Source organism: Rutidosis leptorrhynchoides, chromosome 3 (genome assembly GCF_046630445.1).
Source record: "Rutidosis leptorrhynchoides isolate AG116_Rl617_1_P2 chromosome 3, CSIRO_AGI_Rlap_v1, whole genome shotgun sequence".
In the NCBI taxonomy this organism is placed as follows: Eukaryota; Viridiplantae; Streptophyta; class Magnoliopsida; order Asterales; family Asteraceae; genus Rutidosis; species Rutidosis leptorrhynchoides.
In genome coordinates this window covers 606,095,906-606,109,248 of record NC_092335.1, presented here as the reverse complement: position 1 = coordinate 606,109,248, position 13,343 = coordinate 606,095,906, and the positions used below count along the sequence as shown (strand labels likewise).

Sequence of the window (13,343 nt, the reverse complement as noted above, 5' to 3'; positions counted from 1 at the left end):
TAATGACATCACTATCTTAGCCTTTTATAAGATTATATATTAGATATTAGATTAGATATTAGATTAGACAGATATACACTCAATTTCTATATATACTTCGGTCTAATCAATTTTTACATAACAAAGATAGTAACTTAATTAACATATTTATCTATAAATCCTCTATAACAAATGTCTGAACACAAGTACAAATTTATACAACCACCCCTTAATTACCTTCATTTTTATTTTTATTTTTATGAATGTTCTATGTATGTATGTGTCGTTTATGTTATTGTCGATTATGTTAGACGAGACATTATTTGTAAGCCCAATGGGCCGTATTTAGCATTACTTGTTCATCACCCTTAGATGTGCTAGGTCATTTATCTAGACTCTATATATGTGATCCGATGTATTATGTTTCATTCATTCAAAATAATAACAAATGTATCATTTCCATCAATATAGCGTATTTCAGTTTCTAACATGGTATCAGACGACCTCTTTCAAACTTAACCCTAATCGCCTTTCTTCTTCATCTGCGGCTACCCATTACCATCTATATTCATCATGTCTACACCTGGTATATACGATAAAATCTATACCGTAACTTCGGTTACTCATCTTATTCCCATCAAACTCGATCTCGCTAAACTCAATTACACACATTGGAGCACCCTTTTTATCACGCATTGTGCTGCGTTTAACGTGCACACCTTTCTTGCTGAGTCGACTACTTCTGATCCGCCAACAGAGGAATGGAAAAAGGCCGACGCTCTCGTAATGGGGTGGATTATTCTAACGATATCTGAATCGCTCCTCGAACGTCTACTTAACACCCAACCAAAAACGGCATGTGAAGCATGGGACTTTCTCAAGAAATTGTTCCAAGATAATAAACGTTCCAAGACCGTGGAACTAATAGCAGAACTTCAGTCTTTATCAATTGCAGATCAAACCGCATAAGCTTATTTTCCCAAGATTGATTCAATAGCAGTCATGCTTCAAAATCTTGGCTCAAAAATGGAAGAAGATGAGCTCGTAACTTATGCCATCAACGGGCTCAATGACCGATTTCCACACGCCACAATATCATTCTCCACAGTGATCCGTTTCCCGACCTTAATACCGTTCGTTCCATGATCACCTTGGAAGAGATGCAACTCAACCGTACAAAACGTATCAACAAAGAATCGACAGGTACCCCCTCTGCACCCACTGTTCTCCTTGCTTAAATAAATACTGGAAATACAAGTACTTATCGACCACAAAATACCGCCACTCAACCATGTCGGAACTTCAATCGAGGTCATTGCCGGTTTGGTGAAAAATGTCGGTACCTGCATCAATTGAATCGTAACAATATTGGGCATAATGTGGCCAACAGTGGCCAAAGTCGAACCAATGGGAACAACCAGGCTCAGCTATTAGGGATTATTGCAGCCCAACAACAACTCATAGCCCAACAGCAACTTTCGAGGCCCAATTCTGCTGCCTCTTCAACGTTTGGGCCGAGGACTTCACTCTCCCAATTAATAAGCCCGCCTGGTTTTGCTTCTGTTGGGCCTCAAGCGAATTACATCAGTGGGCCTCAATATTTATCACAGCCTCATCCTCAGACTAGGCCTCAATACTCGCCACAACCCAACTTTGGTGGACAGCAACAGCAGATCAGTGGGCTTTATCTTGGGCTCCCTCCACAACCTGTTAATTTGCATGACATTTATCACCCTGGACCTCCATCTGTTTACAGCTCACACGTAGCACATCAACAGCCCACTCAGGAGACTTTGTTACCCCAAGCCTTCACTATCAACACTCTTCCGGATCATGGTAACTCGAGTTGGACGATGGATACTGGTGCGTCAACCCATCTTACTTCTAGCATTAATACTTTGAGTACCGTTTTTAATCATTGCATTTATCCTTATGTTTCTGTTGGTGACGGGAATCTAATTCCTGTCATCTATACTGGCCATAACGTTTTGCCTAATATTCATCGTCCCCTTCACTTGTCCAATGTTCTTGTTACGCCAAATATAGTTAAAAATCTTATTTATGTTCTCCAATTTGCACGTGATAATAAAGTTTCTGTTTCATTTGACGAGTTTGGTTTTTCTGTGAAGGATTACTGGACCAACCGCCTGCTTCTCCGATGTGATAGCACCGGAGATCTCTACCCGCTCACATACCCGACATCCACTCCTACTCATCATGCACTCATCACCACTCCCAGCATCTGGCATCAACGTCTAGGACATCCAAGCATTGATGTTTTTCGTCGCCTTGTTTCTAGTAGTTCAATTTCTTGTAATAATACGAAATCTCCCGTGCTTTGCCATGCATGTCAACTTGGCAAGCACGTCAGACTTCCGTTTAATAATTCTGTTTCTAATGTTTCCTCATTATTTGAAATTGTTCATTCGAATTTATGGACCTCACCAGTTCCAAGCATTAGTGGTTATAAATATTATGTTATTTTCTTAGACCATTATTCACACTACTTTGGGTTTTTCCCCTACGCAACAAATCTGATGTCTTTAATATTTTTGTACAATTTTGTGCCTTTATTAAAACCCAATTCAACTGTGAAATTAAAGCTTTTCAATGTGATCATGGTGGGGAATTTGACAATAATCAAACCCATCAACTCTTCAAACAAAATGGCATTCAAATTCGCTTCTCATATCCAAGAACTTCACAACAAAATGGTAAATCTGAACGTATGATTCGCACTGTAAATAACCTTATACATGAAATGTCCCGTTCATATTGATTATAAACGTTCCATATTAATTGATTTCGTCGCGAGGTTTTGACCTCTATATGAGACGTTTTTCAAAGACTGCATTCATTTTTAAAACAACCATAACCTTTATTTTATCTATAAAGGTTTAAAAAGCATTACGTAGATTATCAAATAATGATAATCTAAAATATACCGTTTACACACGACCATTACATAATGGTTTACAATAAGAATATATTACATCAAAAATAAGTTTCTTGAATGCAGTTTTTACATAATATCATACAAGCATGGACTCCAAATCTTGTCCTTATTTTAGTATGCAACAGCGGAAGCTCTTAATAATAACCTGAGAATAAACATGCTTAAAACGTCAACAAAAATGTTGGTGAGTTATAGGTTTAACCTATATATATCAAATCATAATAATAGACCACAAGATTTCATATTTCAATATACATCCCATACATAGAGATAAAATTCATTCATATGGTGAACACCTGGTAACCGACATTAACAAGATGCATATATAAGAATATCCCCATCATTCCGGGACACCCTTAGGATATGATATAAATTTTGAAGTACTAAAGCATCCGATACTTTGGATGGGGTTTGTTAGGCCCAATAGATCTATCTTTAGGATTCGCATCAATTAGGGTGTCTGTTCCCTAATTCTTAGATTACCAGACTTAATAAAAAGGGGCATATTCGATTTCGATAATTCAACCATAGAATGTAGTTTCACGTACTTGTGTCTATTTTATAAATCATTTATAAAACCTGCATGTATTCTCATCCCAAAAATATTAGATTTTAAAAGTGGGACTATAACTCACTTTCACAGATTTTTACTTCGTCGGGAAGTAAGACTTGGCCACTGGTTGATTCACGAACCTATAACAATATATACATATATATCAAAGTATGTTCAAAATATATTTACAACACTTTTAATATATTTTGATGTTTTAAGTTTATTAAGTCAGCTGTCCTCGTTAGTAACGTACAACTAGTTGTCCACAGTTAGATGTACAGAAATAAATCGATAAATATTATCTTGAATCAATCCACGACCCAGTGTATACGTATCTCAGTATTGATCACAACTCAAACTATATATATTTTGGAATCAACCTCAACCCTGTATAGCTAACTCCAACATTCACATATAGAGTGTCTATGGTTGTTCCGAAATATATATAGATGTGTCGACATGATAGGTCGAAACATTGTATACGTGTCTATGGTATCTCAAGATTACATAATATACAATACAAGTTAATTAAGTTATGGTTGGAATAGATTTGTTACCAATTTTAACGTAGCTAAAATGAGAAAAATTATCCAATCTTGTTTTACCCATAACTTCTTCATTTTAAATCCGTTTTGAGTGAATCAAATTGCCATGGTTTCATATTGAACTCTATTTTATGAATCTAAACAGAAAAGTATAGGTTTATAGTCGGAAAAATAAGTTACAAGTCATTTTTGTAAAGGTAGTCATTTCAGTCGAAAGAATGACGTTTAGATGACCATTTTAGAAAACATACTTCCACTTTGAGTTTAACCATAATTTTTGAATATAGTTTCATGTTCATAATAAAAATCATTTTCCCAGAATAACAAATTTTAAATCAAAGTTTATCATAGTTTTTAATTAACTAACCCAAAACAGCCCGCGGTGTTACTACGACGGCGTAAATCCGGTTTTACGGTGTTTTTCGTGTTTCCAGGTTTTAAATCATTAAGTTAGCATATCATATAGATATAGAACATGTGTTTAGTTGATTTTAAAAGTCAATTTAGAAGGATTAACTTTTATTTGCGAACAAGTTTAGAATTAACTAAACTATGTTCTAGTGATTACAAGTTTAAACCTTCGAATAAGATAGCTTTATATGTATGAATAGAATGATGTTATGAACATCGTTACTACCTCAAGTTCCTTGGATAAACCTACTGGAAATGAGAAAAATAGATCTAGCTTCAAAGGATCCTTGGATGGCTTGAAAGTTCTTGAAGCAGAATCATGACACGAAAACAATTTCAAGTAAGATTTCCACTCGAAATAAGATTGTTATAGTTATAGAAATTGAATTAAAGTTTGAATATGATTATTACCTTGTATTAGAAAGATAACCTACTGTAAGTAACAAAGGTTTCTTGATCTTGGATGATTACTTGGAATGGATTTAGAAAACTTGGAAGTAAACTTGCAATCTTGGAAGTATTCTTGATTTTATGAAACTAGAACTTTTGGAATTTATGAAGAACACTTAGAACTTGAAGATAGAACTTGAGAGAGATAAATTAGATGAAGAAAATTGAAGAATGAAAGTGTTTGTAGGTGTTTTTGGTCGTTGGTGTATGGATTAGATATAAAGGATATGTAATTTTGTTTTCATGTAAATAAGTCATGAATGATTACTCATATTTTTGTAATTTTATGAGATATTTCATGCTAGTTGCCAAATGATGGTTTCCACATGTGTTAGGTGACTCAAATGGGCTGCTAAGAGCTGATCATTAGAGTGTATATACCAATAGTACATACATCTAAAAGCTGTGTATTGTACGAGTACGAATACGGGTGCATACGAGTAGAATTGTTGATGAAACTGAACGAGGATGTAATTGTAAGCATTTTTGTTAAGTAGAAGTATTTTGATAAGTTTCTTGAAGTCTTTCAAAAGTGTATGAATACATATTAAAACACTACATGTATATACATTTTAACTGAGTCGTTAAGTCATCGTTAGTCGTTACATGTAAATGTTGTTTTGAAACCTTTAGGTTAACGATCTTGTTAAGTGTTGTTAACCCAATGTTTATAATATCAAATGAGATTTTAAATTATTATATTATGATGATATTATGATGTATAAATATCTCTTAATATGATATATATATATACATTAAATGTCGTTACAACGATAATCGTTACATATATGTCTCGTTTCAAAATCATTAAGTTAGTAGTCTTGTTTTTACATATGTAGTTCATTGTTAATATACTTAATGATATGTTTACTTATCATAATATCATGTTAACTATATATATATATCCATATATATATATATATATGTCATCATATAGTTTTTACAAGTTTTAATGTTCGTGAATCACCGTTCAACTTGGGTGGTCAATTGTCTATATGAAACCTATTTCAATTAATTAAGTCTTAACAAGTTTGATTGCTTAACATGTTGGAAACACTTAATCATGTAAATAACAATTTCATTTAATATATATATAAACATGGAAAAGTTCGGGTCACTACAGTACCTACCCGTTAAATAAATTTCGTCCCGAAATTTTAAGCAGTTGGAGGTGTTGACGTATCTTCTGGAAATAAATGCGGGTATTTCTTCTTCATCTGATTTTCTCGTTCCCAGGTGAACTCGGGTCCTCTACGAGCATTTCATCGAACCTTAACAATTGGTATCTTGTTTTGCTTAAGTCTTTTAACCTCACGATCCATTATTTCGACGGGTTCTTCGATAAATTGAAGTTTTTCGTTGATTTGGATTTCATCTAACGGAATTGTGAGATCTTCTTTAGCAAAATATTTCTTCAAATTCGAGACGTGGAAAGTGTTATGTACATCCGAGAGTTATTGAGGTAACTCAAGTCGGTAAGCTACTGGTCCGACACGATCAATAATCTTGAATGGTCCAATATACCTTGGATTTAATTTCCCTCGTTTACCAAATCGAACAACGCCTTTCCAAGGTGCAACTTTAAGCATGACCATCTCTCCAATTTCAAATTCTATATCTTTTCTTTTAATGTCAGCGTAGCTCTTTTGTCGACTTTGGGCGGTTTTCAACCGTTGTTGAATTTAGATGATCTTCTCGGTAGTTTCTTGTATTATCTCCGGATCCGTAATCTGTCTATCCCCCACTTCACTTCAACAAATCGGAGACCTGCACTTTCTACCATAAAGTGCTTCAAACGGCGCCATCTCAATGCTTGAATGGTAGCTGTTGTTGTAGGAAAATTCTGCTAACGGTAGATGTCGATCCCAACTGTTTCCGAAATCAATAACACATGCTCGTAGCATGTCTTCAAGCGTTTGTATCGTCCTTTCGCTCTGCCCATCAGTTTGTGGATGATAGGCAGTACTCATGTCTAGACGAGTTCCTAATGCTTGCTGTAATGTCTGCCAAAATCTTGAAATAAATCTGCCATCCCTATCAGAGATAATAGAGATTGGTATTCCATGTCTGGAGACGACTTCCTTCAAATACAGTCGTGCTAACTTCTCCATCTTGTCATCTTCTCTTATTGGCAGGAAGTGTGCTGATTTGGTGAGACGATCAACTATTACCCAAATAGTATCAAAACCACTTGCAGTCCTTGGCAATTTAGTGATGAAATCCATGGTAATGTTTTCCCATTTCCATTCCGGGATTTCGGGTTGTTGAAGTAGACCTGATGATTTCTGATGCTCAGCTTTGACCTTAGAACACGTCAAACATTCTCCTACGTATTTAGCAATATCGGCTTTCATACCCGGCCACCAAAAATGTTTCTTGAGATCCTTGTACATCTTCCCCGTTCGAGGATGTATTGAGTATCTGGTTTTATGCGCTTCTCTAAGTACCATTTCTCTCATATTTCCAAATTTTGGTACCCAAATCCTTTCAGCCCTATACCTGGTTCCGTTTTCCCGAATATTAAGATGCTTCTCCGATCCTTTGGGCATTTCATCCTTTAAATTTCCCTCTTTTAGAACTCCTTGTTGCGCCTCCTTTATTTGAGTAGTAAGGTTATTGTGAATCATTATATTCATAGATTTTACTCGAATGGGTTCTCTGTCCTTCCTGCTCAAGGCGTCGGCTACCACATTTGCCTTCCCCGGGTGGTAACGAATCTCAAAGTCATAATCATTCAACAATTCAATACACCTACGCTGCCTCATATTCAGTTGTTTCTGATTAAATATGTGCTGAAGACTTTTGTGGTCGGTATATATAATACTTTTGACCCCATATAAGTAGTGCCTCCAAGTCTTTAATGCAAAAACAACCGCGCCTAATTCCAAATCATGCATCATATAATTTTGCTCGTGAATCTTCAATTGTCTAGACGCATAAGCAATCACCTTCGTCCGTTGCATTAATACACAACCGAGACCTTGCTTTGATGCGTCACAGTAAATCACAAAATCATCATTCCCTTCAGGCAATGACAATATAGGTGCCGTAGTTAGCTTTTTCTTCAATAATTGAAACGCCTTCTCTTGTTCATCCTTCCATTCAAATTTCTTCCCTTTATGCGTTAATGCAGTCAAGGGTTTTGCTATTTTGGAGAAATCTTGGATGAATCTTCTGTAGTAACCAGCCAATCCTAAAAATTGACGTATATGCTTCGGAGTTTTTGGGGTTTCCCACTTTTCAACGGTTTCGATCTTTGTCGGGTCCACCTGGATAACTTCTTTGTTCACTATGTGACCGAGGAATTGAACTTCTTCCAACCAAAATGCACACTTTGAAAACTTAGCGTACAGTTTTTCTTTCCTCAATACTTCTAGCACTTTTCTCAAATGTTCTTCATGCTCTTGATCATTCTTTGAGTAAATAAGTATGTCATCGATGAAAACAATGACAAACTTGTCAAGATATGGCCCACACACTCGGTTCATAAGGTCCCTGAACACAGCTGGTGCGTTAGTCAATCCAAACGGCATAACCATAAACTCGTAATGACCATAACGCGTCCTAAAAGCAGTTTTTGGAATATCATCCTCCTTTACTCGCATTTGATGATATCCAGAACGTAAATCGATCTTCGAATAAACCGACGAGCCTTGTAGTTGATCAAATAAGTCGTCAATTCTCGGTAGTGGATAACGGTTTTTGATGGTAAGTTTGTTCAACTCTCTGTAGTCAATACACAACCTAAATGTACCATTCTTCTTCTTGACAAACAAAACAGGAGCTCCCCATGGTGATGTGCTTGGTCGAATGAAACCACGTTCTAATAGTTCTTGCAGTTGGATTTGCAGTTCATTCATCTCGCTGGGTGCGAGTCTATAAGGAGCACGAGCTATTGGTGCAGCTCCTGGTACAAGATCTATTTGAAATTCAACAGATCGATGTGGAGGTAGTCCCGGTAATTCTTTCGGAAATACATCGGAAAATTCTTTTGCGACGGGAACATCATTGATGCTCTTTTCTTCAGTTTGTACTTTCTCGACGTGTGCTAGAACAGCATAGCAACCTTTTCTTATTAGTTTTTGTGCCTTCAAATTACTAATAAGATTTAACTTCGCGTTGCTCTTTTCTCCGTACACCATTAAGGGTTTTTCTTTTTCTCGTATAATGCGAATTGCATTTTTGTAACAAACGATCTCTGCTTTCACTTCTCTCAACCAGTCCATACCGATTATCACATCAAAACTCCCTAACTCTACTGGTATCAAGTCAATCTTAAATGTTTCGCTAACCAGTTTAATTTCTCGATTTCGACATATATTATCTGCTGCAATTAATTTACCATTTGCTAATTTGAGTAAAAATTTACTATCCAAAGGCGCCAATGGGCAACTTAATTTAGCACAAAATTCTCTACTCATATAGCTTCTATCCGCACCCGAATCAAATAAAACATAAGCAGATTTATCGTCAATAAGAAATGTACCCGTAACAAGCTCCGGGTCTTCCTGTGCCTCTGCTGCATTAATATTGAAAACTCTTCCGCGGTCTTGTCCATTCGTGTTCTCCTGGTTCGGGCAATTTCTAATAATGTGGCCCGGTTTTTCACATTTATAACAAACTACATTGGCATAACTTGCTCCGACACTACTTGCTCCGCCATTACTCGTTCCGACACCATTTGTTCCTTTCGTTCTGTTAACCCCTAGTCCGTAGACCTCACACTTCACCGCGCTATGACCATTTATTTTACACTTGTTGCAAAATTAGGTGCAGAACCCCGAGTGATACTTTTCACACCTTTGGCATAGCTGCTTCTGATTGTTGTTATTGTTGCGGTTGTTATTGTTGTTGGGATGATTGTTGTAGTTGCTGTTGTTGTTGTTGTTGTTGTTGTTGGGCCGTTTGTTGTAGTTGCGATTGATGTTGCGATTGTTGGGATAATTGTTGCGATTATTGTTGTAATTGCTGTTGTTGTTGTATTGGTGATTCTTATCACCGTTTTTCTCCCACTTTCTTTTGACTTGCTTCATATTGGCCTCTTCAGCAGTCTGTTCTTTAATTCTTTCTTCAATCTGGTTCACTAGTTTGTGAGCCATTCTACATGCCTGTTGTATGGAGGCGGGCTCGTGTGAACTTATATCTTCTTGGATTCTTTCCGGTAATCCATTCACAAACGCGTCGATCTTCTCTTCCTCATCTTCGAACGCTCCCGGACACAATAGGCACAATTCTGTGAATCGTCTTTCGTACGTGGTAATATCAAATCCTTGGGTTCGTAACCCTCTAAGTTCTGTCTTGAGCTTATTGACCTCGGTTCTGGGACGGTACTTCTCGTTCATCAAGTGCTTGAATGCTGACCACGGTAGTGCGTACGCATCATCTTGTCCCACTTGCTCTGGATAGGTATTCCACCATGTTAACGCAGAACCTGTGAAGGTATGCGTAGCGTACTTCACTTTGTCCTCTTCAGTACACTTACTTATGGCAAACACCGATTCGACCTTCTCGATCCACCGTTTCAATCCGATCGGTCCTTCGGTTCCATCAAATTCCAAAGGTTTGCATGCAGTGAATTCTTTGTAGGTGCATCCTACACGATTTCCTGTACTGCTAGATCCAAGGTTATTGTTGGTATGTAGCGCAGCCTGTACTGTGGCTATGTTTGAAGCTAGAAAAGTACGGAATTCCTCTTCATTCATATTCACGGTGTGTCGAGTAGTCGGTGCCATTTCCTTCAAAATAGTCAAATGGAACAAGTTAATCATACAGAATATTAAGAGTAGTTAATAGTATTTCGTAGCATAATATGAACTCATTTATAAAAGCTTTTTCTTCATATTAGCGTTTTATAAGTTTAAATTCGGGTAGTACCTACCCGTTAAGTTCATACTTAGTAGCTAATATACAATTCAACTACTATAATTCTATATGAAAAACTGATTATAATAATATTTCGCGTTCAAACTTTTATACAATATTTTACAAACTTACAATACCGCTTATTTTACATAAAGCATGAAATATAGCACACAATAACTTTGATACAAGATAGTTGTGAAGATAATTCTAGCTAGTACACAAGTCGTTCAGCAAAGGCAATAAAGACACGTAATTCATACGTCCAGAAATAAGTCATGCATTCTGGTTTTACTAGGACTACTTCCCATCCTTGGTCTTGTGGAACATAACCGTTATGGCTGTTGATAAGACAGCGTGTTGTAACGTCGTCAAAGGGACGAGGGTTACGTAATGACCAACAGTCTCGTAATAACCTAAAAACCTCATTTCTTACCCCAATTACCGACTCCGTCACTTGTGGGAACGTTTTGTTTAATAGTTGTAGCCCGATGTTCTTTTTCTCACTTTGGTGAGAAGCTAACATTACTAACCCGTAAGCATAGCATGCTTCTTTATGTTGCATGTTAGCCGCTTTTTCTAAATCATGAAGTCCTATATTCGGATACATTGAGTCAAAATAATTTCTTAACCCGTTGCGTAAAATAGCATTTGGGTTCCCCGCAATATATGCGTCAAAGTAAACACATCGTAACTTATGAGTTTCCCAATGTGATATCCCCCATCTTTCAAACGAAAGTCTCTTATAAACCAAGACATTCTTGGAACGTTCTTCGAATGTCTTACAAACTGATTTCGCCGTAAATAGTTGTGCCGAAGAATTCTGACCGACTTTAGACAAGATTTCATCAATCATGTCTCCGGGTAGGTCTCTTAAAATATTGGGTTGTCTATCCATTTTGTGTTTTTATACTGTAAAATAGACAAGAGTTAGATTCATAAAAAAAAATAATTATTAATACAAGCAATTTTTACATATATCATAAAGCATAAGCACACTATATTACATATATTACACCACACGAATACAACTATCTTATTCCGACTCGCTCGTTTCTTCTTCTTCGGTTTTGGTTCGTTTTGCCAAGTTTCTAGGGATATATGATGTTCCCCTAATACGAGCTGTCATTTTCCACAACGGTTTAGAAAAACCTGGTGGTTTAGAGGTTCCCGGGTCATTGTTACAACTTAAGGACTTCGGGGGTTGACGATACATATAAAGTTCATCGGGGTTGGAATTAGATTTCTCTATTTTTATGCCCTTTCCCTTATTATTTTCTTTTGCCTTTTTAAATTCAGTTGGGGTAATTTCTATAACATCATCGGAATTCTCGTCGGAATCCGATTCATTGGAAAATTGGTAATCCTCCCAATATTTTGCTTCCTTGGCGGAAACACCATTGACCATAATTAACCTTGGTCGGTTGGTTGAGGATTTTCTTTTACTTAACCGTTTTATTATTTCCCCCACCGGTTCTATTTCCTCCTCCGGTTCCTCCTCTTCCGGTTCCGATTCTTCTTCCGGTTCTGATTCTTCTTCCGGTTCTTCTTCGGGAACTTGTGAATCAGTCCAATATATATTCGACTCTTCGTTATTATTAGGTGAGTCAATGGGATTTGTGCTAGAGGTAGACATCTATCACACAATATCAAACATGTTAAGAGATTAATATATCACATAATATATACATGTTAATAATATATAGTTTCCAACAAAAATGTTAAGCAATCATTTTTAAAGAAAACACGGTCGAAGTCCAGACTCACTAATGCATCCTAACAAACTCGATAAGACACACTAATGCAAATTTTCTGGTTCTCTAAGACCAACGCTCGGATATCAACTGAAATGTCCCGTTCATATTGATTATAAACGTTCCATATTAATTGATTTCGTCGTGAGGTTTTGACCTCTATATGAGACGTTTTTCAAAGACTGCATTCATTTTTAAAACAACCATAACCTTTATTTTATCTATAAAGGTTTAAAAAGCATTACGTAGATTATCAAATAATGATAATCTAAAATATATCGTTTACACACGACCATTACATAATGGTTTACAATAAGAATATATTACATCAAAAATAAGTTTCTTGAATGCAGTTTTTACATAATATCATACAAGCATGGACTCCAAATCTTGTTCTTATTTTAGTATGCAACAGCGGAAGCTCTTAATAATCAACTGAGAATAAACATGCTTAAAACGTCAACAAAAATGTTGGTGAGTTATAGGTTTAACCTATATATATCAAATCATAATAATAGACCACAAGATTTCATATTTTAATATACATCCCATACATAGAGATAAAATTCATTCATAAGGTGAACACCTGGTAACCGACATTAACAAGATGCATATGTAAGAATATTCCCATCATTCCGGGACACCCTTCGGATATGATATAAATTTCGAAGTACTAAAGCATCCGGTAATTTGGATGGGGTTTGTTAGGCCCAATAGATCTATCTTTAGGATTCGCGTCAATTAGGGTGTCTGTTCCCTAATTCTTAGATTACCAGACTTAATAAAAAGGGGCATATTCGATTTCGATAATTCAACCATAGAATGTAGTTTCACGT

The 13,343-nt window shown here is 36.3% G+C and overlaps 1 protein-coding gene across 1 annotated transcript; it reads left to right on the top strand.

The window, feature by feature from the left end:
- Positions 1-552: 552 nt before the first annotated feature.
- Positions 553-948, top strand: LOC139902219 (uncharacterized). Its single transcript, XM_071884865.1, has one exon. The coding sequence runs from the start codon at positions 553-555 to the stop codon at positions 946-948; it is 396 nt and encodes a 131-aa protein (XP_071740966.1).
- The last annotated feature ends 12,395 nt before the right edge of the window (positions 949-13,343 follow it).